The sequence below is a fragment of the Camelus ferus genome, chromosome 24, assembly GCF_009834535.1.
Source record: "Camelus ferus isolate YT-003-E chromosome 24, BCGSAC_Cfer_1.0, whole genome shotgun sequence".
NCBI classification, from domain to species: domain Eukaryota; kingdom Metazoa; phylum Chordata; class Mammalia; order Artiodactyla; family Camelidae; genus Camelus; species Camelus ferus.
Genome location: NC_045719.1, coordinates 3,787,351 through 3,815,273, shown reverse-complemented (window position 1 = coordinate 3,815,273; position 27,923 = coordinate 3,787,351). Strand labels below are relative to the sequence as shown.

The 27,923-nt window shown below is 38.9% G+C and overlaps 1 protein-coding gene across 15 annotated transcripts in view; it reads left to right on the top strand.

Moving 5' to 3' along the window:
- The window catches only part of ARHGAP28 (Rho GTPase activating protein 28), a 141,458-nt gene that overhangs the window by 84,431 nt on the left and 29,104 nt on the right, over positions 1 to 27,923 (top strand). For 13 of the 15 annotated variants that reach the window (XR_004314855.1, XM_032467116.1, XM_014561133.2 and 10 more), the window contains 6 exons: positions 5,591 to 5,683; positions 12,552 to 12,641; positions 20,226 to 20,310; positions 22,280 to 22,422; positions 24,835 to 25,000; positions 25,099 to 25,190. Coding sequence is in view for 14 of the 15 variants with exons in the window: in XM_032467116.1 (XP_032323007.1) it covers positions 5,591 to 5,683; positions 12,552 to 12,641; positions 20,226 to 20,310; positions 22,280 to 22,422; positions 24,835 to 25,000; positions 25,099 to 25,190 (669 nt within the window). In the remaining variant the exon portion in view is untranslated. The remainder of the gene's footprint in view (positions 1 to 5,590; positions 5,684 to 12,551; positions 12,642 to 20,225; positions 20,311 to 22,279; positions 22,423 to 24,834; positions 25,001 to 25,098; positions 25,191 to 27,923) is intronic. The other 2 variants (XM_032467117.1, XM_032467118.1) reach the window with 2 other exon arrangements.

Sequence of the window (27,923 nt, the reverse complement as noted above, 5' to 3'; positions counted from 1 at the left end):
AGTTACCTCTCATTGCCCAGAAATGTTACATGATCATCTTAGCTGCAAGAGAGCCTGGGAAGTTGATACATTTTTACACAAAGTTTTCTAGAAAAAACAAAAAATCAGGTCCTTTTAAGGAAGACAGGCAACTGGGTTTTGGGTAAGCATTTGACAGTGTCTTCCACAGAGACCAGGGTTTATCCTGGTGCCTGGCATGCAGTGAGCACGCAGTATTGACTTGAAACGGCCAGACGCAGTGACCGGCGCCCAGGCAGTCATGTCTGTGGCCATGTCAACAGAGCCGTGTGAGTGCACATCTCATATGCCTAACACGTGACTGACTGCAGTTACCCTTGGGAGGATACACCTGGATAAAAATGCACTTTCATTTTTCTCAATAGTCAGATGACTTTTGTTGTATCCCAGCTCCTCTTATGGACGTGACCCTGGATGAAGAAGGGATCTCAGCAGTTCCCTGAGAAACGGTCAACTGGTGAGATAATGCAAGGGGACACGAGAGCTTGGAGGTTAGGAAAAGGAACTATTTCAGGGCAGCCAGGAAAATTTGAGGGGGAAAAAAAAAAGCCTACTTACCTTATAATAATGAAGAAAAAAGAGACTCACTCAGGAATGAATAATTAAATAGTTAAATCCACAAATAACTATGTGGCCTACCTGTAACTGCAGAACAAAAACAAGCAGAGCTGCAACCACAGCCACGGCCAGAAGTCAGAACGTGGCGCCAGTGCTCAGCTAGACTCTCGTCCCCTCTGCTGAGCACATAATGGAAAATCTTACGCTACCATACATGTGTCTTTCAATATTAATTTAATTCCCACAGTAAGAAATGTTTTGACATTTCAGTTGTTTTCTAAATGTAAATATCTTGTGAGGAGCAGCAATGTAGCATCTTAAACATATAACAAGTGGGAAAAAGTGCACTATCTTGCCTGGAGATATAAACACATTTCATTAAAGCCCACGTTGTCCATTTTAGTACAGAATTTCAGAGAGTGCTGATCTGAGTTCAGAAATGCCAGTGAAGCTGTCTCAGTGAAAGAGGTGAATCCCACACTGATCTGTACCTCTTGGCTGAAGTCAGGGTCCTCTTACTGAAGGTGCACCCTGAGTAGGAGACATAGAAGGACCTGGGTTTACTGGCATCTGCCTCCACTTGGAGTCATGGCAGCAGAAAATTTACAGTCAGAGACTTTCCTCTGTTATGTTTCTATGTGTGTCCTTCTCTTTAGTTCTTTATTTTTTGTCCTAGCAGAGGAAGAGGGATTTTTTTGTTGTTCTAAGAGTAACCCCTGTACCATTCTCGATCTAACGAAGATGAAGAGGAGGAGGAGGATGTTTAGATTCTATACAGTTTCCTTTCTTCTTACATGTACTTTGTATGAGGCGCTGTATCTGCATCTTACGATTGTCTTGATGCAGGCTAGCCATTGGTCCCTTCCAAAATTCTGCTCAAGGGTTTGGATGTGGCGAGTTTGTGTTCTGGCCCCTCTTCTTCTGTTGCCTGAGGGTAGGTCAAGTTCTGGAGGTGAGGCTGTGAGCAATCCTGTTTTTGCCGATTTTGTCTCTGATTTCATTATATTTCTCATAAGAGTGTGAACTCCATCTTGTCAGAGGTCTTCACGTTTTCTTTTGAGTTGGCAGTAGGTGCCCTCAGGTTTTAGATTGTTCCCTCAGTGCAGGGAGTCTTCCATACCTTACTTCCAACCAGGACTCTTAATCCGAGGTATTTGTTCCTCTGCCTGCCCCATGCCCTTTCACAGCAGCCCCTGCCTCTCCTCTAGGAGTAGACACGGGGTGTTTTCAAATGACAGGTATCTATGAGCTTTTTACCCCCTCTGCCTTTACCTTCTGTTTTGATTGTCTCCTCCTCACCCAAGGGTTGTAGGGTTGGCTCAACTCAAGACCCCTGACACTGGACAGATGTGACAACAGTAGGTTATCTGCCACATATTCTCATAGCCCAGTGGGGAGGACACGAACACCACACAGAATCACACCTGGGGTGCACTTGGGAACAGAGTGAACAACCAGGGGTTACGAGAGCCAGGCTTTCTAGTATCAAGAGGGTGGGGTGCTCCCTGGTTCCCAGGGGAGGACGGGATTGGCTTGTTTGAATAATTCCAGGGGTGGACAGGGAACTGAAACCCACTTCTCAGGGATAAGCAGGAACTGCGTGTGTCTGGTCCCCTGGATAAGGTGGTTGTCTGGCTAGGGGCCTTAACCGGGGCAGGGTGAGCAGAGTGGGAGGGTACTTTGGGCTTAGATCACTTACGGCCCTCTTTACCAGATGTCAAGGCAGCACATATGAGGGAGCCTTGTTTTAGATTGTGTTCCTCACCAACACTCACACCCAGCCTTGGGCTCCCATGGTGAGTCTAGGCTGGTTCTGTTTCTTTTCTCTTTTATCACTATCTCCTTCATTAATTTTTTGAAGGTTTTGTCATCTTTTAAAAGTTAAAGGCAAGAGTGGTGCCAAACACGTGAAGAAATCTCCCACTGAGGTGGAAGAGAACAATTAGGTTTTTCTCCAGCCACACCCCTGAGCTACTCACCAGCTTATAGAATGAGAAAGTAGTACTGTTCTTTATCAGCAGAGGAGGAGGAGGGCTAGCATAACAGAATGACCACAGGAATAGTAAAAATGTTAATGTGCGTAATCACGTCTGTTACAAAATGTCACATCTTCTTAGCAGATTGCATCTTTTATCCTTTGAGCAAATCTGGCAAGAAGTATCTCTGGATACTAAATTTTCATATCCAAAAAGCTAAATCCTAAACTGGTGAGTATCAAAATGCTAGGCCCTTAATCATTTTCTTTCAGAAATTTGTGAATACTAATCTGTTTGCTTTTCCACATAATGTTAATGTTGAGAAATCTGATGCCTCTCTAAATCATTCCTTTATTCATATCCTGTTCTCATTTTTATATTTCTGGAAGCTTTTCAGGTTTATCTTTGTTGTTTGAGACCTAACCTGTCATCAGGATATGAAATCTTTTTTTTTATTATCATGATCAGCACTTAGCTTTTTGTTTCTAAAAAATGTTCCATTCCTTTAAGTTCTGAACATTTTTTCCCACTTTTATTTTATTGTAATCTCCATTTTCTCTATTCTAATTGCTTGCATTAAACTCACATATCTCTTCAAGTCTCTTATATTTTCCATGCTCTTTTTCCAGTTTGTTCTGTATGCTAGCAGATTTTTGTCTGCATCATTTTGTAGAAACCTAATTCTAATTTTTGTCATGAGTAGCTGTAATCGGGTCCCTATTGATTTTTAAATTCAGCAATTATACTGTTAAGTCATAAGAACTCATTTTTTCACTGATTTCCCTTTAATGTTGTAGTTAGTCCTGATTTATGGTTGCAGCCGTCTCTTAAATCTAAAATTATTAAATCATTATAAGCCTTTTTCTCTTTCCCTAATTATCTCTTTCTCCCAGAATGTTTATCACCATACTTCTTTTTCAAAATGTTGGTTTTCTCCATGGCTGACTTTTTTATGATGTTGACTTTCTCCAATGGCTGATCCTTGGTGATGGATTTATGTTTATTAATGGGGTGGATTGACTAATTAGTGACTTCTAGGGTATATCACTGCTGTATGATTTCTCTGCCGTTATATAGATATTTTCCCAAAGGACTCCTTATTGCATAAAAGGGCTGACTTTGGGTCCTGTGTGAGTCCGTAAGATGTGTGAACAGTCTGTGAGTGGACATTATTTTAGTAGCACACACGGGTGAGTACATGGGTGTGTGTGTGTAGGCACATGTATCCACACACAAATGCACACAAGCACACACCTTCAGTACCAAAGGGAGAGTGGTGAATGACATCATTCCCAGACAAAGCTGATGTTTTTTCCTTTTATTCTCCTATTCACGTCTGTCATGAAGGTCCAGAGTGACCTGATATTGAGGTCTCTTTTGATCCCAACTCTGGACATCTTCCCAAGACAGGTAGTTTACTTCATTCAAAGTACTTTTCTTGGGTCCGTAATGGCTCCTGCCTGCTGTTCAGTGTAAAGGGAACTGTTGGGAGGTCTGTTGGGCCCCTCCATTGAGCAAACATTTTACAGTAAATTATCCTGACCATTGCTTGGGGCCCCTGCCTGTCCTTTTGTAACTTTCTCTCTCAGCTTGGTTTTTGTTTGCTTTTTGTGGATTTGTACTTTCTTTGCCAGCAGTGTTGTCTAATGCTGTTCTGAAACTGAGAATTTCTCTGCAACTATGAAATAAATTATTTACTTATAATTTTCCAGGAATTTCTAACAATTTTTCATCTGTTAGTAGAACATTGCTCGTTTCTAGTGCCCTTTGGGGCTGTTCTTATAAAAATACGCCCTTTGTTTGCTTCTGAGTGGTGGGGAGTGGTACGCTGTCTGTCCTCCAGGAAAACTTAAGTTTTCTTGTACTGCCTCTTCAGCATTGTTTCCACTTCCAAATAGATGTGTTTTTCATATTAATATAATACATACACATTGGGGGAGAGTTAGAAAATTTGAAAAAGCAAGATGAAAAATAACAGTTTCTAAGGTCTTGTATAGAAGTTTATTTCATTAATACCGTGTGTGTTTAATTTTGCAAAAGGAGCTTTAATCATGGAAAAGAATATAGAGAATATTTGCATATTATTTGGGGCAATGCCATTGTATGACAAAAGCTGCTCAAAATCTTAGCGCATATGCACAAGGCCTACAGTGCAGTACATCACAGTCAGAATAGTCTCCAAGTACACTTGCTGCATAATGGAAATCAGAGCTTTTCCAGTATTCAGTGAATGGGAATGGAATATTTGATCTATCACATGTGTTTGTAAGATAACAATCTAATGAATTTCCAGTTTCATAATTGAAAAAAAACCTGACTATTCTTGCCTTTTATTTATAAATCATTGCAAAATACAGTCATAAAGTCAGATTTTGTAGTAGCATAATTCTGTCAGTAAGCTGCATGATTTAGACAATTAGATGTTTATTTCCCTTACAAAATAGGAAGTCTGAGTTTGGTATGACTGCTATCCCCAGCATGGATCTACCTACTTTTTTGTCTTTCTCTTCTGCTCCACTTAGTATACCGGCTAATGATTAATGCTTATAGGATGTCCTGATATCACAGGTACCCTGTCCATGTATTGGAATAAGCATTGCCAGCTGATTCCATCCACTTCAACAAGAAAAATTAACCCTCCTGGATGCTCTACCAAGTAGGATTCCACTCTTATCTCATTGGACATAAGCATCACATGATCACACTTAGTCCTTTTAGATGGATGCACAGCATCTTCTAAAATCAGGTAAAATCAGGATATTCACATGTTAAGGGAGAAACAAAAAGTGGATTTTAGCAGGCAGGTGGCCTTGTCTGCTTTTGAGACCCATTTGTATTACAGTGTATGACGCCCATGAGGATCAACATCCTTATGGACAAATTGGTGAAAACTGATAGCATCGCATTATAGTCATGAACTCTGTGTATCTCCACATGGCTGCACATTTATACAGATTCTAGTGTAATGTGTAATTGAATAGACAGTCACATTGGGAAAGATATGCCTGGATAAAAATGGCTTTCATTTCTTTCCGTAGCCAGGTGATACCTGTGACAGCCATCCTAGTCAGTTGGATGACACCCGTGAGGAAAAAGAGCTGCCGGGAATTATCAAAACAGGTGGTTCCTTGGTAAGTTACAGCGGAAGAATTGGGGGTAGGGGTGAAAAAAGAAGCCATTTCTTTAAGACAGTCATGCAAAACTCCAAAGCAATGAAATATAATTAAGATGGCTGGACACCCACAGCTGTCAACACACCTGTCTACCTTTAATAGATTTGTAGGAAGACATTTAGCAATTAATGAACTGAAGTGTAATAGCTAAAGCCACAAAAAACTACATGCTCTATAAAAGCAGATACTGCGCAGTGTACTGTTTACATGTATTTACATGCAATATAATGTGTATGTGCATAATAAAACTGGGGAAAAAAGCAGGCCCTGTTATCACACACATTTTGGAAATGCTGTATATCACATCTCCCTCTTACAGATTTAAAATGCTCATCACTCTATTAATATCTGAAGGAAGAAGTCTCACGGTAAAGAAAAATTTTATTTCGTTGTTTGACCCTAAACTCCTTTTAAGAAGTAATTGTTAACGTCCTGTGTTACTGGTACACTTTGGAACCTGTGGAGCACTTTTTGATTAATGCTGCCGTAGGTGATATTGGCACCAGTTAAGATGCTTACCATGATAGGATCTGTCTTATCATTTTAGGGTGTAGTTTGATTACACAAGAATGGCTTTCTGGATAAAATGTCCAGTAATTCAGGCATCTACTCTGACCATAGTTTCATATTTGAATTTTAGAGGTATATATCATTTGTCAACAGTATAAAATGACATAATTTATGTTCCTGGATAATAAGCCTATGTTTAGACAGCATTTGGGGCAAGAAATAAAGAAACATAGGAGTTTTAAAAAAAAGATACATACTTAGAAAACCAGTTATGGTAGGCATTTCTTTATGACATTTAGTTTCTTTACATTTTTATTTTATTTAAAAAAATTCTTGTAGGAATGTTGGCCCCGAATCACAGGTCCACAAGGTGTGGACCTCGAGTCACAGCACAGCGGTAGGTGTCCTCAGGTTGTCTGACCTTTTCCTGGTGCAGGGGGAACACCAGGCACCTTATTTCTGACCGCACTCTTCACCCTTAGTGTCCAGTGCCCCTCCTGCTTCCCCATCCCCTGCTTTTTCCCAGAGCCCCCTCTGCTCCCCATTTACCCAGAGGAGCACGAGGTCAGGCAGGCCTTGGGGGAAAGATCGGGCTTCTGTCAGTTTACAGCCAGGAAAGATTGCTTTACTTATGGTTTAGCCAGAGCTTTTTCTCGCATCTGTCTTTACTTGCATTTCCGTCCTGAGCTGTCTCTTCTCTCTCGGTGGAGCTTGTGTACTCTGTTTTCCACTTAATTTTTCCATCCTCACATTCCCTCTCCTAACTTCCTCCCGGGTAGAAAAATCAAAATAGTGAATCGCAGTAGGTTCCCTCCCCTGCTGAGATGGTACTGGGGAGAGACTTCGTTTAAAGGGCTATCTGTGCACATATTGAACCCAGATGTGGTTACTCACACATTCAGTTATTTTCTCTCATAATTTGAAGGAAATAGCAGTTGTCTATATCAAAAGTTCCTCCATCTGATGAGGAGGGAGGTGGATTTTGGAGAAGAATTTACGTCATTCCTAGAATACCTCCCCCCGACCACCACTCGTGGGAATGCTGCTGGGATTCTTTTCCTATTTTTAGTTGTGTTTTGTTGACTCTACTAGGTTTTAGGAGAGAGAGACTTGGTCATCTGACTTAACTCTTGCATTATGTCCTAGAATGTAATCCCTACTGTTTACAGAAATAACTCCTTTTTATATTAAAATTATCCACAATCTGCTCCCTGCTGATATTTCCAACCTTTAGTTCCCTTGACTTAACCGTCCTCTACTTTTGAAAACAAATGAACTTTCTCTTTCAAGAACATACTTGGAGTTTTCCAGCAGTAAAATTTTGTTTAGTCTTTTCTCATCTTTTAAAATGGGCAAAAGGTTTAAATAGACACTTCAGCAAGGAAGACTCATGGATGAAAAACCATCTCATGGGAAGTGCTCAGTATCATTAGTGATTATGGAAATGCATATAAAGCCACAGTGAGATGTCTCTATAAACCTTGTCAAAGGGCTAAATTTACAAAGACTGACCATATCGATTGGTACTAAGGATGAAGGGCAACTGGAACTCTCAAACGTTGTTGGTGGGAACGTAAATGGCCCACACACTTTGGAAAATAATTTGGTAGCTTCTTAAAATACTAAACCTGGGCCTGCCACAGAGACCCAGCCATTCTACTCATAGATAATGTATATTCATACAAAGATCTATTCACAAATGTTTATAGCATAATAGCCCCAAGCTGGAAACAACCCAGTTTTATCTACAGGTAAATAGATGAACAAATTGTGATATATTCATACAATGGAATATTTTTCAGCAGTAAAAAGCAGTGATAACACACAACATGGATGGATCTCAAAATAAGCATACCATGTGAAAGAAGCCAGACAAAGAAAGATTTGACTTAGATGAAATTATAGGAAGCCTAAACTAACCTATATCGAGGGAGAGGTCAGTGATTGCTGGTGGGTGAGGAGGGGAAGGAAGCAGACATGACAGAGGGGCAGGAGGACATTTCAGAGAGTGCTGGCTTTGCTCATTGTCTTGACTGGCAATGGTTTCATAGGTCTAGATATTTTTCAAAACACATCAAATTGTATACTTTATACTCTTTAAATATGTGCAGTTAATTGTATGCCAGTTATACCTCAAGAAACCTTTAAAAAGGGCCCATATAATATTTTATGGTTTCATTACTATCCAACATACTTCTTTTTCAATAAGCTACTTATAATAAAGGAATTGTCCATTCACGTATTATATGTGGTTGAGTCTTGACTGTAAATCACAAATGCCACAAAATCTGGGCATTTACAAAAGATTTATTTAGAAAAGGTTTATAAGCCAATCTACAGTCATCACAAACTATTCTACAAATCACTTGTATAGATAAAAGAAAACATTTTCCTTATGTGTCATCAACATAAATGTTAGTCTTCTGAGGTGTTAGTTTACTCAAAAGGCAAAGTAGTCGATCTAGTTTATTTCCAGTGTCTTAAGTGAAAATCAAATAGCTATACTTACTATTGATTCATAATTCACTGCAAAATACAATCATACCATCTGTCAAAAATTATCAGTTACAGCTGTGTTTGCTTTATAGAAAAGAAAATCTAGGAAACCATGATTTAAACAAGTAGGAGTTTTAATCACAAAACAAGCCAGGCTGGTACAAATGCAGTGGCAAACATCTAACTTTCTCCTTTCATGCTGCCACCATAGCATATGGATTTAATTCTTATACTTACAAGATGGTTAGCAAACTCTGGATACCATGCTGATGTTCCTGTTAGGGACATGTGCCAACTGACTGTTCATTATTAATGGAAAACCTTAGCTCTCCTGAAAAACCTGTGCAGTAGAATTTCTCGTGTTGCTCATTGACCTACAGTTGCACTCTTAAATGACACTATTTGGGTTTCTTTTATTATTTTGGTTGCCTGAATCTTACTCCTTTATAAATAAGCTTTTTTTGTTTGCCCTCTCTGCACCGTTTTTTGAATTTTTGAATTTGAATTTTTTGCTGGAGTTCTGAACTTTTACAGGCATCTGCCTCTTGGTTCATTCATCTTGGTGACAGCTTAGTGAGTTCTTTCCTAAGAGCTGTTCTTTCTTTGACTTCTGGACATTGTCTTCTGTTATGTCTTAAATTATTTTTTTCTCCCTGTTTTCTAAGCCCCCATTCTTCTAGAACATGTAGTAAATGGTTCTTGCTTTGCTTGGATTGAGTTTCAGTATCCCCTAAGTTTTTTTTCATGTTAGTCTGTTTACTCTGATTTCTTCATCTTTATATTCCAGATTAGTAATTTTTTTCTTGGTTATGATTCTGTTATTTTTTTAACTTGTCTCGCTCCTTGTAAATTTCAGCAATGATATTTTTATTTCCCCAAAACAACTTTTTTTCTCTCTGATTTAACCATTATGGTAGCTGTAGGTTGTTGATTCATAGCAGCAATAGCCCCTTAAATCACTCTGAAGATGAGAATTAAATTATTTTTAAGAAATCCAAATTACACATTTGGATTGTTTCCAGTTTTGAGCTATTGTGAATAATGCTGCTGTGAACATTCATGTAGTATAAAGGATGTGTATTCTCATTTCTTCTTGGTAAAGATGCAGCATAGTTCAGATTGTTGGCAAAGAAGCCACGCTCAGCCCTATCACGGATAGCTTTTAAACTCGGCGAGGAATAATTCAATAGGTAAATCAAAAATAGCTAAATTCTGTCTTTTAAAGAAGCATTTACAGGCAGTAACAACAACAACAGAAACTTTTTTTTTAACATGTATCTTAAGTGGAGGATGTTGTCAGTTAAGCTTGATCCTTCTGGATGAGCTTATACAGAAAAATAACAGACTACCATGTAAATCTTTTTTCAGTGTTTTCAGTATCAAGTAAGATACAAATATTTAGGTTTTTTCATAGTACTTTCCAAATGTAAACGTCTTGTGTGGAGAACATGTTAACTTTGAGAATGTGTAGCAATAAGTGATAGAACAGTGGAGTTCTGCCTGAATGAGAGTACCATCTGACCAGGCCAGTGCACATCTCCCATTGGGCCGCAGCAGATGCCCATGTTGCCTTCAGTACAGGGAGAGCTTCTGACCGAGACCGTGGATCCTCGGTGTTTTTTCCTGTCCGCCTTCTCAGTCCCTCCACCATACCCCGTCTATCAGAATCCTGTCACAGCAGGAAGATGAGATGAGCCAGCAAAGGTTCCATCTCAGGAAGCACAGGGTGGGACGTGTTCATGAGGCAGGAGGTACCAGCACACTTTCAGGCAGAACTCCACCTTCCTGGGCCCCTACAGGTCTCTGCAGTCATGGGGCAAGTCTTCAGTGATTTTTGATTGATTATGTAGGAGATTGCACAAGTTTCCTCTGCAATTGAGTAGATCAACTTTCCTAAAAGGCCAAAATTGTTGATTGTGGTTTTGTGAGTGAGTGTGGTGTACTTAACTTTGAGGTGCATAGAGGGGGAAGGTAGGTTAGTAAGCACTCCTCACATGCAAAACAGTGAAGGGAATGAAGAGCTCTTCTTAATTCCAGGAAAAGCTAATGTCATTTTTCAGTCTCCCCTCCATGTCTTTGGTTATGGTCTCCTGAGGTCCTTCTCTCTTAGACCTCTATACAGTCCTCCCTCAGTATCCACGTGGGATTGGTTTCAGGACCCCCCAGGATACCAGAATCCATGGATGCCCAATCCCCTTATATAAAATGGCATAGTACTTGCATATAACCTACACACACCCTCCTCTATACTTTGTCATCTCAAGATTACTTCTCTATAAATGGTTAAGGGCATGTGCAAAATTCAAGTTTTGTTTTTGGGAACTTTCTGGAATTTTTTTTTCAAATATTATCCATCCAGGTTGGTTGGATCTGCAAATGTAGAACCCAGGGAGGCAGAGGGTCAGCTGTACTCAAACTAGGAGCGCACATCCCCCCAAGGCAGTTAGTTCATTTCACTTAGACTGAATTTTGGTGGGGGGTTTCTAGGGTTGTATCTAGGGGCTGTCTGCATATTAAGGAGAGATGGTCCAGTTGGCTCCTAATTTGCAAACAAGTCTTAAAGCTGTTGCCTCTGGCCCTTTCCTGCTCTTTGTGCACTCTGTTACTTGTTTTTCTCTTCTTTCTCTAGAAATTTTCCTTTGTGCTGTTTCAGGTAGAGGTTTTTATTTTACCAAACCAATTCTGTTTGCTTTTCATTTAGAAATTCCTAACAATTGGTCTGCTGTGAAATTCTTTGCTTGTTTTTAGTGCTGTTAAAAATCTGTTCCTTTAAAAAATAAATGTTTTCTGCCATTTTTAGTGATTTGGGGTGGGAGGGGAGTTAGATGATTGTCAGGCTTGCCATCTTGACATAAAACACAAGAACTAGCACAGAAATTTATTTGTTCCTTTAAAGAAAAAAGAGTCCTTTGTTCATTTTATACAGTAATGCATACTGTTTATAGAAGATTTAGAAAATATGGTCAAGGAAGATGAGTGACAGTTTTTTAAAAGACAAAATAAGTCAAATTTAGTATCAGATATATTCAGTTTTGCGATAAGATTCCTTCAGTAAAGAAAAGAATATTCATGTCTTAATTTCAGTAATGCCATTTTACACTAAAGCAGAAATCTTGTACTTCAAGCTTTATAAATGAAAAAAACTATTTGGTGCTATTGCTACTGAATTCTAATCACTGCAAAATACAGTTATAGGGTCTATTAAAAAAATAAGATTAGACAACTTAAGTATGTTTTTGGTTGCATGTAATAGAAAAGTAGGAGTTGCTTTGGTTCATATGGAGATGCTTAAGGGGGGTGGTCCAAGCCTGAGAGGGCAGCCACATGACGCACAGACCCAGCCATCTCTGCCATCCATCATCCTCGTGGGAACAAGGAGCCTGCCAGCTCCAGGCTGTCATCTGTGCTGCTGTCATGAGCAGGTATGAGCTGATCTCATTCTTTTGGTCAGGAAAGCCATAACTTTTCTAGAAGCACTCTTGGTAAAATCACACTTCCACCTTGTTGACCACACTTGTCACATGATCACTGTTAGCTGCACAGAATCCTGGAAATCAAGTTCTTTGGTTGAACACCTAACTCCCTGGAACAAAACCAAGATCTTTTTAAGGAAAATGGAGTTGCTGGTAGGCAGGAGCAGGGTCCGCCACAGAGGCCAGGGTCTGGCAGGGGGCTCACAGTGATGATATCTGAAGGGCTGGTGCAGGTGCCCGTGATAACCTTGTATATTGCCACGCATGTCTGAATATATACACGTGGTGGCATACACAGGAGACAGCATTTGCCTGAATAAGAATGGTACTTTCATTTCTCCATTTAGCCAGATGATGCTTCTCTCAACAGTACTACCTTGTCAGATGGGTCCCTGGATGAAGAAGAGGGTTTTGCAGTTCCGAGGAGTGGTTCCGTGGTAAGTCATGCATGCCAAGACAGTTGCATGTCAGGGCAAAACTGCAAGTTCAAGGCAAGAAGAAGCAGTTTCTTCAAAACAGAGGAGAAAACATTGAACTAACATTGCAAGGTAAACCAAAGATACCAGTAGACCCACCAACCTTGTAACAGGAAGAAGGAGGCTTAAAACAGAATGAATAGACTTCAGTTTAAAAGAGGACTGCATAAATTAATACCACTGCTACACTCAGAAACCAAAGGGTGTTCTCTAAAGCATCAAGCATGGTGGAATTTGTTAACTTTGGTCCTCTTGGCTGAGTTTATGCAAAGGATCTATACTAATTCTGCCATCTTAACTTAGAAGTCCTTTTACCTGCAGGATAAATTAAAATCTCCTCACCCTGATACTGAAGGCTCTCCACTGTTGCCTACATACCCAGTGTTAGATCTCAGGACTCACTCATACAAACCCTCCACTTCAGACAAATTCACTCACTTGGCCTTGAGTAATAGAACTTCTACTTTTCTTTGTCTAAAACTGTCTTTTTCCCCCCTCTCCTCCCCTCCACTGGGCATCCCCACTTGGTGTCCCTGTGCAGAAGTTCTGCAGGGGTGACATAATGGACCAGAAGTAAGAGACCCTGCTGGGTGAGGTAGCGATTCTCCAATAAAAGGCGATGGAAGGGAGCAGATAGCAGGGCAGATGGGCAGATGGAGGGGGCACATTCAGTGTCCCAGGGGCAGTAGCTTCTCATCTGTTGTGCAGTTTGATAGACAGGGTAGGCGACATTCTCCCAGGAATAGCCCCACTGTTCAGGGATAGAATGCTGTTAGCCCCATGTGAATGAGCTTTTCTGTTGTGTTTTCAAATTTTTGGTTATGAGGTTGTTTTGTTTTGTCTCATGGTGATCACAGAAGAAGCATAAAATAATGTGAGTGACTTTTTGCGATAAGTTTCCTTCAGTAAAGAAAAGAATATTCATGCTTTTTGTCAAAAGCACTACAGGTATAGCACACATAGGCTAAGAGTTACCCACAACTTCTGACGTACTAGCTTTAAATTCAGCTGTCACTTCCCTGGTTAAGACCACCCACTGGAATGCAGATGAGTGAGGATATCTCTGTTTTAGAGAGAATCTCCAGTCCACCCTCACTTACTGATGAAAACAAAGTCAGTCAGTCACAAACTCTGGTAACTCCTAGAAATGAGGGGTTACCTGTAGTAGTCCTTACATGGTTGTGCTGTGCCCCTGTGATGAAGGACTCCTATTCTAAGTAAGGCCTGGCCCAGGAGCTTTCCTTTTTGGTCTCAGCTGGTGGTATCTGTGTCCAGGACTCAGCTCTAAGTGTTCTCCTCCCCTCTGCCTGGCTTCTCCCCTCTACGTGCCCATCTCTGAGACCTGTGGATTTCATCTCATCTGGTAAATAGTTCTAGAAAAGTTTTACTCCCCTCTTTTCCTGCAACTACTTCTTAGTGCAGAAACTCATTATCATCTTTCTGTGTTACTGAAGCAGCCGTCTAAGTGATCTCCCAGACTTTAGCTTATACCCTCCCATTTTACCCTCCTTGCAACTGCAAGTCATCCACCTGAAGTGTGAATCTTGCTTAATGCCTACAGCGTTTCCCCCAACACTTTCTAGTTAATGTGAGAGCTCCTGATGTAGTCTGACCCCTCGTCTGCCCCTAGCTGACTTTGCCTTTCATATAAGCAACAAGAAAGTACACTGAGTGGTTCCATGCACAGACAAAGCAGAACTTGAAGCAGGATGTCTGCACAGTTGAGCTACTAAGAAGAGGGGGTTGGGTAGGCCTGTTTTCTAGACTTTCCATGGCAGTTCCATGACCACAGTTCCACTGCTAATAGACCATTGCTAGTCATGTTTTTCTATTTCTTCATTCTTTGCTGCTTGCTTCTCTACATTACTGTTTCATTGATTCATTCATTTATTCATTCACCAAATCCTCACGGAGCACATACTGTCTACAAATGGATTCTTGAAAGTTTGAGAGTGTATGAGAAAGAAAATGATCTTGGATGGCAGCTGTAGATAGAGCTTCCTGGGGTAAATTAATCAGATTTCAATTTTGTTTTCATTTTGTTTTTCAGAAAACTGTTTGAATGTTGATAATGACATAAGTAAAATTTCAGCAGTATTGAGACTCAAAAAATTTTCATTGGTACCAGTCTCAAGTGTGACTTGCTTTGGATTGTTTGTTACTTAGAATATCTTTACTTAGAAATGTTTAAAAAATTGATTAGTTGCTGAAGTAGCCCACAGATGCTAACTTAAGCCTTTCTGCACGTGTACTGAGAATCATCATGGAACTTCTTACCATGAGGTAGATACAGTTTGACTTCCTTGCTTCTCAGTTATAATGAGCCACCTCTGTTCGGTTCTCCAGTCTCTCCTAGATGGTGGATTTCCAGTAACTCAGTGAATGGTGGTGAGGGCTTCCAGGTTCTGGCCGTGATGCTCATAGAGGAAAACCCCACAGACAGTTTACTGTCGTCTCCGAGGCTCCAGAGGCTCCCAGCAACTTGCAGTTAGAATTCATGTTGTGGAATAGGCAGTAGGCAGCCTAACTATCTTTTCCAAGGGGTAACCTTGTCTTGACCAGTACCTTTCTTTTTCATCTTTTCTACTTGTTTGATTTGCACCTTTATGATAAGTGGAATCTCCACATACACAGGGTCTATCTAAATGACTATGGCTCTATGGTTTGTTTATTTAAATCTGCTACAGTAAGTTCACCCTCACTGTTCTGAATCAAAATCTTCTTTCTTCTCAAATTTTTTCTTTCAGCTGAACCTTATCATAATGCTATCACTACCCATTAAAAAATCTTGTTAGGACTCCACTAAGAATTCTATTGAATTTAAAGATTAATATTGGGGAGAGAATTCATATCTTAAAATATTGAGTCTTCCCATTGGGAAATAATGATTGTGTCTTCCCACTTATTTATATCTTCTATGCTTCAATAAAATTCCATAATTTCCTTTCTTAACATTTTTTTCTTACATATTTTTTCATTGGTTAATTACTAGGAACTTAATAGTTTCATTGGTGTTTTAAATGGTAGGAGTTTTTCATATCTTCCAGTTTGTTTTTGTGGATACATAAGAAAGGCATTTTTTTGTTTCTCACAAAAGTATTTCATATCTTTCTTTCTGAAAATTTTTTTATTTCTTAGAATTTTTCATTTGATTTTATTCTTTGTGCAGAAATCGTCTAAAATACTGAAAGTTTTGTTTGCACCAACTTTAAAATGCAGTTGGACCTCCTTATTTGTAGGTTCTGCACCCGTGGATTCAGATTGAATTGAAATTCAATTGAAAATATTTGGGGAAAAAATTTCAGAAAGTTCCAAAAAGCAAAACTTGAATTTGCTGTATACGAGCAACTATTTATATAACATTTACATTGTATTAGGTGTTACACGTAATCTGGAGAGGCTTTAAAGTATACAGAAGGATGTGCATAGGTTACGTGCAAATACCACACCTTTTCATATAAGGAACTTGAGTATTCACGGATTTTGGTATCCTTTGGGGTTCTGGAACAATCCCCCATGAATACCAAGGGATGATTGTAGTTATTCATCTTGTTTACTTTCCTTATCTTATTAGACTGATCACAATCACTTATAACATTGAATAGTAACTGTGAGGATATTTTGATACATTTTTAATTTTCTCTGTTTTCTTGTGAGTTCTTCTAAGTTTCATTATTAAATAGAATATTTGTTCTGGGTTTCTGAGCCTTGTAGTTGCTTTGATCAGGAATAGAGGTTGAATTATATCAAATGATTATTCATAATTTATTAAAATGAATATATTGGTTTTCATCTTTAAAAGGCAATTGCTTTAGGAGATTACATCGATAGGTTTTTCTAATGTGAACTGTAGTTTCACTGCTTAGTTAAACCACACTTGTGCTACATTATTCTTTTCTTACACTACTGAATATGATTCACTACTGGTTTAGCATTTTAACCACTATTGTAATAGTGGATTAACCTATATATATATAATTTATTTTTGTTGTTACCGGAGTTATGCTAGTCTTGGTACAAACATGTTGAGATCTTAGAATTTTTTCAGTATTTTGGAGCTGTTTATTAAACTTTGGTGTAAATATATAATCTGTAAAAACTGTTATGTATAATTTTATGCCAAGGTCTAGCATCATTGTAGGCCTAATTCTTTGGTTAATTTTTCAATGAATATGGCTTAGGGATTATATTTCTTTGAGACCCAACTTGTATGAATTTTGTTAGCGTGTATTTGTTCTAGTAAAATATCCAATTCATTTAGAGTTTCAATATGGGGTGTGTGTGTACATATATACAAATACATGCACACATTTATTTAGGTGTATAATTTTAAAATTTTCTATGAAGGTAACTATTATTCCTTTTTTGTTCCTAAAATTTATATCTTTTATCTCAGTCAGAACTGTAAATACTTGCCTGTGTTGGCAATAATTTTTTTAAAAAGTCACTACTTTTAACTAACTAGTCTACTTTTTCTGTTGTGTTAACTTATTTAATTCTCCTTAATTTTTTTCATTCATTTTTGGGTCTACTTGGATAATTTTTTCTTGTCTCTTGTATTATAAATATTTAATTTTAAACTTTGTTATTTGCATTTAAGATTAAGAAGTAATCTCTGAATAATACTTTGGCTATTCCCTTGGATTTTTGGAATTTATTGCTCTCATTGTCTTTAATGTTTCGTTTATAATTTCAGATATGATTCAGTTTTTAATCCAAGATATCATCAAAATGCCTTTAGATTCACATTTGGATAGATGTTATTGTTATTATACTTTAAATTTCAAATTGATTGCAGATTTGTCAGTGAATGTGGCTTATTTAAGTTCATCTATGGGGAATTTGGCACAGTGGTTGCAGATGTGGGTTTATCCGTCCTGATCTCAGGTGCAGAAGAGGAATATGGGGAACCTTATCATCTGTATTGACTCAAGCACAGGCAGCTTTAGTATATAGAGTTATATAGCACATAGGTTCAAACCAGGAGGGAAAAACCAAACAGCCAGTAAGGAAGATCAGAAACACCTTTTGAGTCAGTGACTGTTTCCTGTTAAGTAGTGAACATGGAAAATATTTGGTATGATGTCTTTTTACTGTGAAGGAAATACCAGATTGTCAAAGTCTAGTTTTAGGAGAACTCAGGCATATAGTGCTACTAAACTACATTGTGGAATTTCAGGTAATAATCTCCCAACCTCGACTCTCCAATCCCAGTACAGTATGATTTGGGCGCTGGTGGCTCGGAGTCTGTGCTTCTCCTTAAGCAGTTGAAGCCCCAGTGACACTCTTGTGCTTTGCTGTGTAGGGAGATGCTTTTCCCTTTAGGACAAGCAGGGAAGTTTGTCTTAAATGGGAGTGGCATTTATGTTTGAAATACATTAAAATCACTAGTAAAAATTTTTTAAAGGTTCTAATGTTAATATGTGTAATGAACAAATGGATCTTTTTAAACTATGAATACCAAGCAACTAGCCTTTTCACTCAACCTGTTTGAAAACTCGAGGTTTATTGGCAGAGAGATCTGCCTTTTCATTTTCACCCGGTCCTTCCCTGGCTTTAACACGTGCATGTTCTTTTGTTTGTTTTGTTATGTTGCATTTTAACCCTTACAAATCTAAATCTGAACACCTGGCTTTCAAAACCTTCTTGACTAATGTATTTTTCTAATACCTTGTCTTAACTCCTGACAAAGGAGGCTCTCTGATCCTCTTATGAAGCTGAAAAGCTTCAGATTTCCATACCTGACATGTGTAATTCCGAGTCTAGCCTGAGTGTTTTGCCTGCCTTCTGTGCCTTTGTAAGTCCTTTTCATCATTCCTTGAGTTCTAGCGCAAGGTCAACCACCTCTTCCTCTTCATTACTCTCCAATAAACACTTACAGTGGTATTGTAGAAATTAGCTGTTATCAGTGGATTGTCCTCTAATCATGTTCCGTAAATATTAGTCTCTTCTCCTCATCATAAATAGCTGAAGAGCTATTTATTCCTGAAGCAGGAATAGGACTTTCCCCCTAAGAAAGTCCCAGAATAATATACATTACGAAGAGCCAGGCATTCATTCAGTACTATAGGTCGGCTAGACGCCAGTTAAACTAAGACAGCAGATAACCCTTTTCCACTTTACAGATTAAGAAATTGACATTTAGTAGATTCAAGCATCCCAAACCATCAGCTTCAAGCCCTATTTGAATGTCTCTCAGTTTTCAAGAGTTCTCTCCCATAGATGAGTTATTTCGAAGTTTGATAAAGTATTTCTTTGTTGGCAAACTTAAGGAAACTACTGAAAAGAGTTCCCTGTCTTTTTTAAGGATTTTAGTATCCTATAGTGTTAGTTTTTAGAGCTACCAATTACATAATTGGGCATCTGTGTTTTAGTAATTGGCTATGTATTCACATCCTGTTTACACAGTAAGATGTGTCATCTCCTTTGGAATAAAATCGGGGAGAGAACCCAAAGCTCAGCATTCGAGATTCCCGTGTACAATTTATAGGACATGACAAAAGATCTTTCATGAGGCAGGTGTTCCGTTCATATTGCTAAATAAATATGAGAATAAAAGAAACAACATCAGGCTCTGGGGAAAGACAACAGGCCGACGTGTGAAGAGCATGTAGGAGATTCTTGGTGGAATGGCAGCCGTTCACCCTCACACATACTCACAGCTGATGACTTCCACTCGGAAGTTTACATTGGTAGAAACGGTAGGTTTTGTGTGTAAAGGTTTTACCAGTACCCACCCCACCTGAGCAGTAACTCGCTTCACAGGGCCCTACAAAGATGTATACTCAGCTTCTGGTAACATCGCAGGGGAACACAGTGCTTTGGCAGGATTGCAGTGAAGAAAGTAACAAATTAATTAAGAGAGGAAACTAAGCTAAAAAACACACTTATTGTTTGGTAGTTATAACTGTATTTCATAGCAAAGAGATTAATATATTAATACATTAATAGTAGCAACCCTCATGCAGTACTCACTGTATGCCAGATGTTGTTCCATGTGACTTGTACAGTCATTTAAAATACATAATAACTCGTTGAAATATGTTCTGTTATCATCTTCATTTTATAGATCCAGAGACTAAGCAGTGGCAAGTTCTGTAACGTGCTTGAAGTCACGCACCGAAGGGTAGAGCCAGGATCAGAACCCAAGCACTCTGGCTCCAGCATCTCTGTTATTAACTATCTAGCTATGTCATTCATGACTTCGAGTTTATGACCAGCTGCATCAGAAATAACAAATGTTATCATTGCTGAATTAGATGACATCAGGCATTGTAATTTCAACACGTTAGGAAATGTCTGACAACACGCATTTAAGAAGACGTGGTTATTCTGACCTTGACTTAGTTCTCTCTTGAATGTACTGTGAGCTGTTACAGGGCTGACCTGAGTGGGCAAACAGAAGAAGTCAGTTGCAAGCCCTTAATGGGATCAAGAATTGCTTTTTGTGAAAAGAATTCTAGTATACTGCAGAACATGAATTGGGTTGAAATGTTGGATATTTATGGTAAAATGCTTTTGTGTTCATCTTCCCTTGTTTCACAGTCTATCCTTGAGACTATTCCAGACACACCAGTTCACTCCAATGGATCAGCAGACCCTGGACAGTCAGTTCAGAACGCAGTGAGTGGTGAGTCACACAGCCTCCTAGTGAACCCAAGCTGTGTCCGCTCGCTTTTGTGCTGGCACTCAATTCCGTTAGCAGGGAATTTCTAAAAGCAAAGTCTAAGTATGTTTTTCTCCCTTGTTGATTCTGTCAGTCCGGACTTCTCCGCCCATCCACCTCCAAACACCCTATTCTGTCATGCCAGGTGAAGTTAATTGAGCCAAATTGGAAGCAGAATCTTTTACACCTTTATTCCCACCTTATCATTCAGAAACTACACACTTAGGTGGTGTCTTTGATTTGGGGCCTCTTTCACAAGCAGTCTGGATCTGCTTAACAGTTGCAAGCAGGCCAGGAAGTAGACTTCTTCCAAGAGTCTCTGATTATGCTCAAGTATATGCAGACCGGAGCAGCTTGTGATGTCAGAGTAACAGCTTTTAACTGGGCCTCTTCCCCTTGAGAGTTGGGTGCTCCACGGGGGCTCAGTATGGAATCTCAAATTCTACTTGTAGGAAGTAGGCCTGTTTAGGCCACACTTTAGTGATTCCTAAGTTTCCCATAAGTATGCACACTCTTGTATACAACAGAACCCCATACTTCCAGTGTTAGCTCCAAAATTCAAATAAGTTGGGGTGATGAAAATGTTGTAAGGTTGATTGATGGCTGCACAACTCTGCAAATATGCTGAAAACCATTGACTTGTACACTTCAAATAGGTGAATTGTAGGCATGTGGATTACATTTTAATAAAGCTGTTACCGAAAAAAAATCAAACAGGATGGACTTGTTATAAGTTATTCCGCATCATTCTGTTTGCTGCCATTGTTGTTAATCAGTTCAGATCATACCACTAAGAGATGACAGTCTACGTGGAGCAGTCTAGTGCTTGGGAGCGCTGGCCTGTGTAGTCACCACTGTCTGAAGAATCTGCCCGTAGAAGTTAGAGTACTGTTTAACAGTTAATCTTACTGTCACTTGAATGCACACCTCTGTATGATGAGTGAGAATCCTAATAACTGTGTTATTTTCTAAGTGCTTATCCATTTACTGCGTGTCCATGTACTGTGTTTTTAATCAGTATTACTGTTTAAAATTTTCAGTTTGTTGATTTACAAACTTCTCCATTCAACTTTCAATTAAGATGAATTACATCTTCTATCATTTATGTCTTTTATTCCCTTTGTTCTATTTGGTTTTCTTTTAGTCACTGTCTATAGAAGAGGGTAAAATAGGTGAATTTTTTTAATCAAATAATTCTTTTTGTTCTATATGAAAAATTTTGCCAGGCAATGAAATAAGATGGCGAGCCAAACTCTTAATCAAAAATCAGATTTAGGATTACTGAAATGATTTCACTTGTTTTTGGTAAAGAATCTATTGTCTTAATTTCAACTTGAGAGAAACATGTATGTGGGATATACTTGTCACCCATTCAGCTCCTTCTTAATGTGCATCACCAAGATCAGGTAACCAATACCAAACAGGAATGAGGATCAGTTCACCTCGACAAACCTAATAGTGAAGTCCACATTGAATTTGAACAAATCTTAAGAGGCACAGTTCCATAGTTTGGGGGAAAAACCAAGAGGAGTAAAAATAGCCAGAAATTTCTGGTGAGGTCTCCACCCTTTCTCCTCTGCTTTAAACTGCTGTTTTCCCAAGAGCAGCAATGTTGGGTGTTGATGGACTTAATTTTAATATCATAAGAATATATAGAAATATTCCAATTTTGGACTTTCCTCTAACCTCCAATGCTTTTCATGAGACATAAATATCTAAAATTAAAAACATCAGATTAAATAGAAAGTTTGTTTGGATAATGATCATAGAAATTTGTTTATAAGGAAGTCTGGTGACTTTGCATTGTTTAACTGAAATCATTCTGAGTGAGTCTGATGCTTTTCCTGGGATGTAAACATTTTGTGCTTATTTTACAGTAAATGGTTATTGATTAAATGGCATATTAAATATTCCACATCCTTTGTTCTTTTAGATGATGACTATCTGGAAAAGAACATTTCATCGGAAACTGAAGAGCTGTCCTATGAAGTATCTTATTCAGAGATGGTTACAGAGGCTCCAAAAAGGAATAAATTAAAGAAGTCAGATTTTAAGAAAGAAGACTATGTTCTACCTGTAAGTAAAACCTTTTATGGTTATTCCACTAGCTTCCTGTGACTTCTCTGTGGGACAAACTAGAGTTTTTTAAAAAATGTCTTTGTGCACAAGGGCATGGGGAAGGGCCAGGCACCAGGGTTGTATCACACTGAGGACACCATTTGTTGTGCAATGCACAACCTGCCTGACTGTACCTGGTAGCCCTGGGTTGAGGAAGAGTTGTGAGGGTATGTGTTTGAATACTGTTTATCGATGAAATTTCCACTTGGCTTGTGTGCTTTCACGCACTTTATATCCTTATCTCACCTATGGGTTGATGTAGATTCTAACTGTACACCTACTTGAGCCTTTAGAAGCCACGTTTCAGAACAGAATGGGGTTCTGCAGAAAGTCACGGTAATAACAAAAGAAATGAGAGCTTATAGGACAGACACTAAAAATTTATCAAAAATAAATTTAAGAACTGGTAATATTATTATGGGATGGGAAACTAAAGCTATGTACTTCATTATCCTGAAAGCCTTGTTGTTTGTATCCAGGATACTATCTCCTGAAAGCCCAGTACAGGAGCTAAGTTACATGGATCTATTTGCTACTCAATAAATGCATTGGGGAAGAATTCATGATGTGGAATCCTGAATATTCTGTGCTGATCAGGGCTAGAGGCATGATGAGCAGGGCTCAGACAGCTTCCAAGCTAGAGGACTGAGTTATCTAGAATCACGCAGCCTTTGCCCCAGACGCCTGCACCAGTCACAAACAAACACCCCAGGATGGAGGGGAAGAGGACAAGGCAAGAAATATAAAACTCACTGATCACCCTCTGTGGGCTCAACACTGGACTAGGTCTAGTTGTCATCATCCTGGTGACTGTTCCCATTTTACAGTTCAGGAAACTGAGGCCCAAACAGCTAAGTAATATATCCATATCACTACAGCTAGTAGGAGGTAGAAACAGGATTTAAACCTATCTGTATCTGTCTCCAAAACTGTTCCTGGTCCCTACATAGCCTCTGTGTTGGAGGGCACAGTGGTGTTCTGGGGCAAAAGACCAGCAGGACTCTGGTTTTGGGGGAGTCCCTCTGAATCTTTAGAGAGAATTGTCCAAGAGAGGATACTGGTCTCCAGTGTCTCCTCATCCAAGCTGTTTGTCTCTTCCTGAGTTTTGGCTCACCTAGGGTACAAGCAGCCTCCCGTGAAGAACTCTGCATAGGGTTTAGCACAGGGTAATTGCTTAATAATGATTGCAGTTCTTGTTTATATTGTTGTGGCTACATGTTATGTTATGTGGCCATGGTCTCAGAGAGAAGATAAAATAACTAAGTGTTTTAGCACAAGGTATGCCTCAGACCACATCCTATATTTTGTTGTTTTGCTTTTAAATACGTAGAATTTCAAAGAACAGTTGTTGAATAAATGAATAAATGAGTGAATGAATGAGTTGGGAGATGATTTTAAAACTCCAGGGAAGCTCTAATTTAGAGAACTCCTATGGAGAATGTGTACTTAAAACTTTCTACTTCAGCATCGTTTTTCAATACCAGGTTTTCTGAGAGCAAAATATTCTTATATACTTTATGTATGTACTAATATATAAAACTTATTTATATTTATTATATAGCTACATGTGTTATACTTAATGTATAATACTTTTATTATTATTTATATTTAATATTTTATTATTATTTATTTATTACATAGGTACAATCTTTTTTTTTTTCCAAGATTTTCTTATAGTCTTCACAATATTTCTGGATTGTTGAAGGTTTTTTTGTTGGTGGTCTAGCATATTCTGTTTTCCAGTGTGGAAATGGAGAATATATAACAATATCATTATCTTCAAAATGATAGTAGGACTATTTGGCATTTCCTATGCATTTTTCTTTTTTAAGAATATTATGAATTATCTGAATTTGATTTTTAAAATCTCAGCAAGCATGTACAATCAGTTTCAACTGGGAAATTATTTGCAGTTTTTTAAAATATGCAGAAGAGAATAAATAATGCCTGATTTAAGGATTGATGGTACCAAAAAGAGTCCAAAGCTCTCCTGGGAACACCAAGATGTGGTGCCTTGTACACATGTCTCATGTGTGACCATGGTGTGCATATTCCGTGTGACACCTGGGTCATGTGCTGCTAACAGTATGGGACATTCCTTTAGAGAAAAACAGGTTTCACAGTTGGGATGGCAGTGTTACAGGATACTTCACATCACTGTTTTGCTTCTAATTTAGTGTACTAGTGATCTGCGAATGTTCTAGAAGTCTTACTCATAATCTTTCTGTGATGCAGTGTGCTCCTTAGAGATTTTTTTTGCAAATAGCCTGCCTTGCTGTTCAGATTTAGAATGCCCAGGTGGCATTTGAATGAAGGTATAATCATTTCCCCCTTTGCCATAAAAAATAAATATCCTCCTATGTATTTTAGAAATTTATTGTTCAGAAAACCAGATTTGGCCTCACTGAAGCAGGAGATCTGTCTGCTGAAGATATGAAGAAAATCCGCCATCTCTCTCTGATTGAACTGACAGCCTTTTTTGACGCCTTTCGGATTCAACTGAAAAGGAACAAAACAGAGAAAGTAAAAGGACGAGGTATTACGACTTTTTCTGATTTTAGCACTTTGACACGCTGGAATAGACAGTGCTTTTCTGATTCTTTCTTCTTTCTCCTTGACTGTTTCACAATGAAGATAGTGGGATTTTTGGAGTTCCTCTTACAGTCCTGCTGGACAGTGACCGAAAGAAAGACCCTGGAGTGAAAGTTCCCCTCGTGTTACAAAAAGTGAGTAGATTGTAAATGAAGGGGAGTGAGTAGAGCCCTGTGCTTGCAATTTGTTATTTGTAAACCCACTGGTGAAATTTCCCTTAGATTTAAAGACACTGAAGCCCTGTTAGCGTTGGGCCTTGGTGATTTTCAGCTTGCTTCCATACATCAACCTGACATCCACGAGCACTTGGACCAGTTTGCCTTGCTGTGAACTTCTGGAGCCTGTTGCTTTGTCTGACCATAAAGCGTCAGATGTGGGCGCAGATACTCTGTCACATGACTTCCTTCTGCTATATTTCTTCAAATATTTCTAGTATGCTATTTGTGCATATTTATGTGTTTGTATTTGATTATTCTCTTCGGGATAAAAGATGACTATTAATTATCAGAAGTCCATTTACTAATCATACAAGTATTTGCTGAGCTGTATCACAGGTTGAGTTTTTTTTTTTAATTGAAGTATAGTTGATTTATAATGTTGTGTTAGTTTCTGGTGTATAGCAAAGTAATTCAGTCATCTATATGTATATTATATATACTCTTTTTCAGATTCTTTTCCATTATAGGTTGTTATAAGATACTGAACATAGTTCCTTGTGCTATGTAGTAGGACCTTGTTGTCTGTCTGTTTTGTAGTGTGTATCTGTTAATCCTAAACTCCTAATTTATCCTTCCCCCTTTTCCCCTTTGGTAACCATAAGTTTGTTTTCTACGTCTGTGAGTCTGTGTTTTATAAGTAAGCTCATTGGTATCGTTTTTTTAGTTTCCACATATTAAGTGATATTATATTATATTTGTCTTTGACTTCCTTCATTTAGTAGGATCACCTCTAGGTCCATCCACGCTGCTGCTAATGGCATTACTTCATTCTTTTTATGGCTGAGTAATACTCCATTGTATATATTAACCACATCTTTTTTATTCATTCTTATGTTGATAGACACTTAGTTTGCTTCCATGTCTTGGCTATTGTAAATAGCATTGCAGTGAACATTGAGGTGCATGTATCTTTTCAAATTAGAATTTCCTTTGGATATATGCCCAGGAGTGGGAGTGATGGATCATATAATAACTCTATTTTTAGTTTTTTAAGGAACCTCCATACTGTTCTCCATAGTGGCTGCACTGATTTACATTCCCCAGGTTGAGTCTGTGTGTGCGTAATCATTTAAACGAACTTCCCAAACAAAGCTAAGTAAAGTCTAAAAATCAGCTAATTCTGGTGGAGTTTTAGATATGACTAGAAAGATATGATACATTTAGACAAAGGAGAATTTTGGAAAATTTTGAAAATGAAATTATCTGAACTATCATATGTGGTTACCTCTGTGACCATCATTGGTGAATGGCTCATTTGCTTTTAAGTCACGTTTTTCATAACCAACAGTTAACACTGATTTACTTAACTATGCATTTATTCAACAGTGACATCCAGTGGCACAATTAAAATTCCAAGCCCTAAGCACCAATCTTACTGAATTTTAAATTAAGTTTTTAAATGACATGTGAAAGTACTGACTGAGGAGACATACTACTTTATTCACAGTAACAATTCTGCATCTCTTTACTATGTTCTTAAACTTTGCTACCAAACCTCAAACTGAGCTGCTCCTCAAATCAGGTGATTGGTTGGCTGCCCATAGGAGCAGGGAGGGCAGCAAGCAGAGAGCCAGAGGATGCTCCCAACCTCCCAATGTGCACATCTGTAGGGCACCTCCCCTGTCCAGGGCCCCACTGGGACATCTGTGTCCTGTCCTGTCTGGTCAGCACTGAGCGGACTCAGGAGATCAGTCTTACCACCTCCTACTGGTGAGGCAACTGAGGCATCGTAGGGTGAGATAGCTTACCCAGAAACACACAACCAGCCAGAGGCAGATGCAAAAAGGAGCATAGCAGATATATATCCAAAGCCAAGTCCATGGTGACTAAGATTTTTTTCCTTCCTTGAATTAGAACCAGAATTATGCCCTTTGTCCTCTAGAAGAAAATGCAGACGAATCTGAGCTTCAACCGTGAATTAGTATTGTTGGCTAGGTGTGTAAACCTAGCAGATGGGAGGTGCACAGTGCATGCCAGTCAGACGAAGTCTGGGTTTATCCCGCGTTGGCATCTCAGGAGAGGCCGGCTCTAGTTACTGCTAGTGTCAGCGCCCCTCACTGAGGGCAGCTGGAGGCCGACTCTTCCCCTCCTGTGGGACAGCCGTTTCTTAGGAGCACGTCTCTTCCTCCTAAGTCTCTACTTCTCTTCGTATCCATAGGAACTACCTTAAGATGCTGGCACCATCATTCTTGAAGGGAAAAGAGCAGAGACTCTGGGTCCTGCTCTTGCTATGTGAATGTGGGCAGATCATTTTCCCTTCCATGCCTCAGTGTCCTCGGCAGTGGAACGGGCATACTGCTTCCCCCTGCCTCATGGGATTACCGTGAGGATTACGTGAGTTAATGTCTGTAAGTGCTGAGAATGTTACCTGGCACACAGTAAGTGCACAGTCAATGTTAGTGTTTATTACTATTTAATAACAGGCTGTCATCATTACCGTAAGAGCTATAAGCCTTTACAGTTTCTAATTCTTTGGTCAGATTTTGAGAATTCCCTATATAGTTTCTTAGCCAGAGTGCTACAGCAAATGGTGGTAAATTTAGGATCTTTTCTTACCGGTCAGTCTACAAGATACAGCAGTCAGATCACAGAACAGTTAAGTGGCAGCATACTTTTGAGCACAAGCTTGAGAGGGTTGGTGCCATTGCT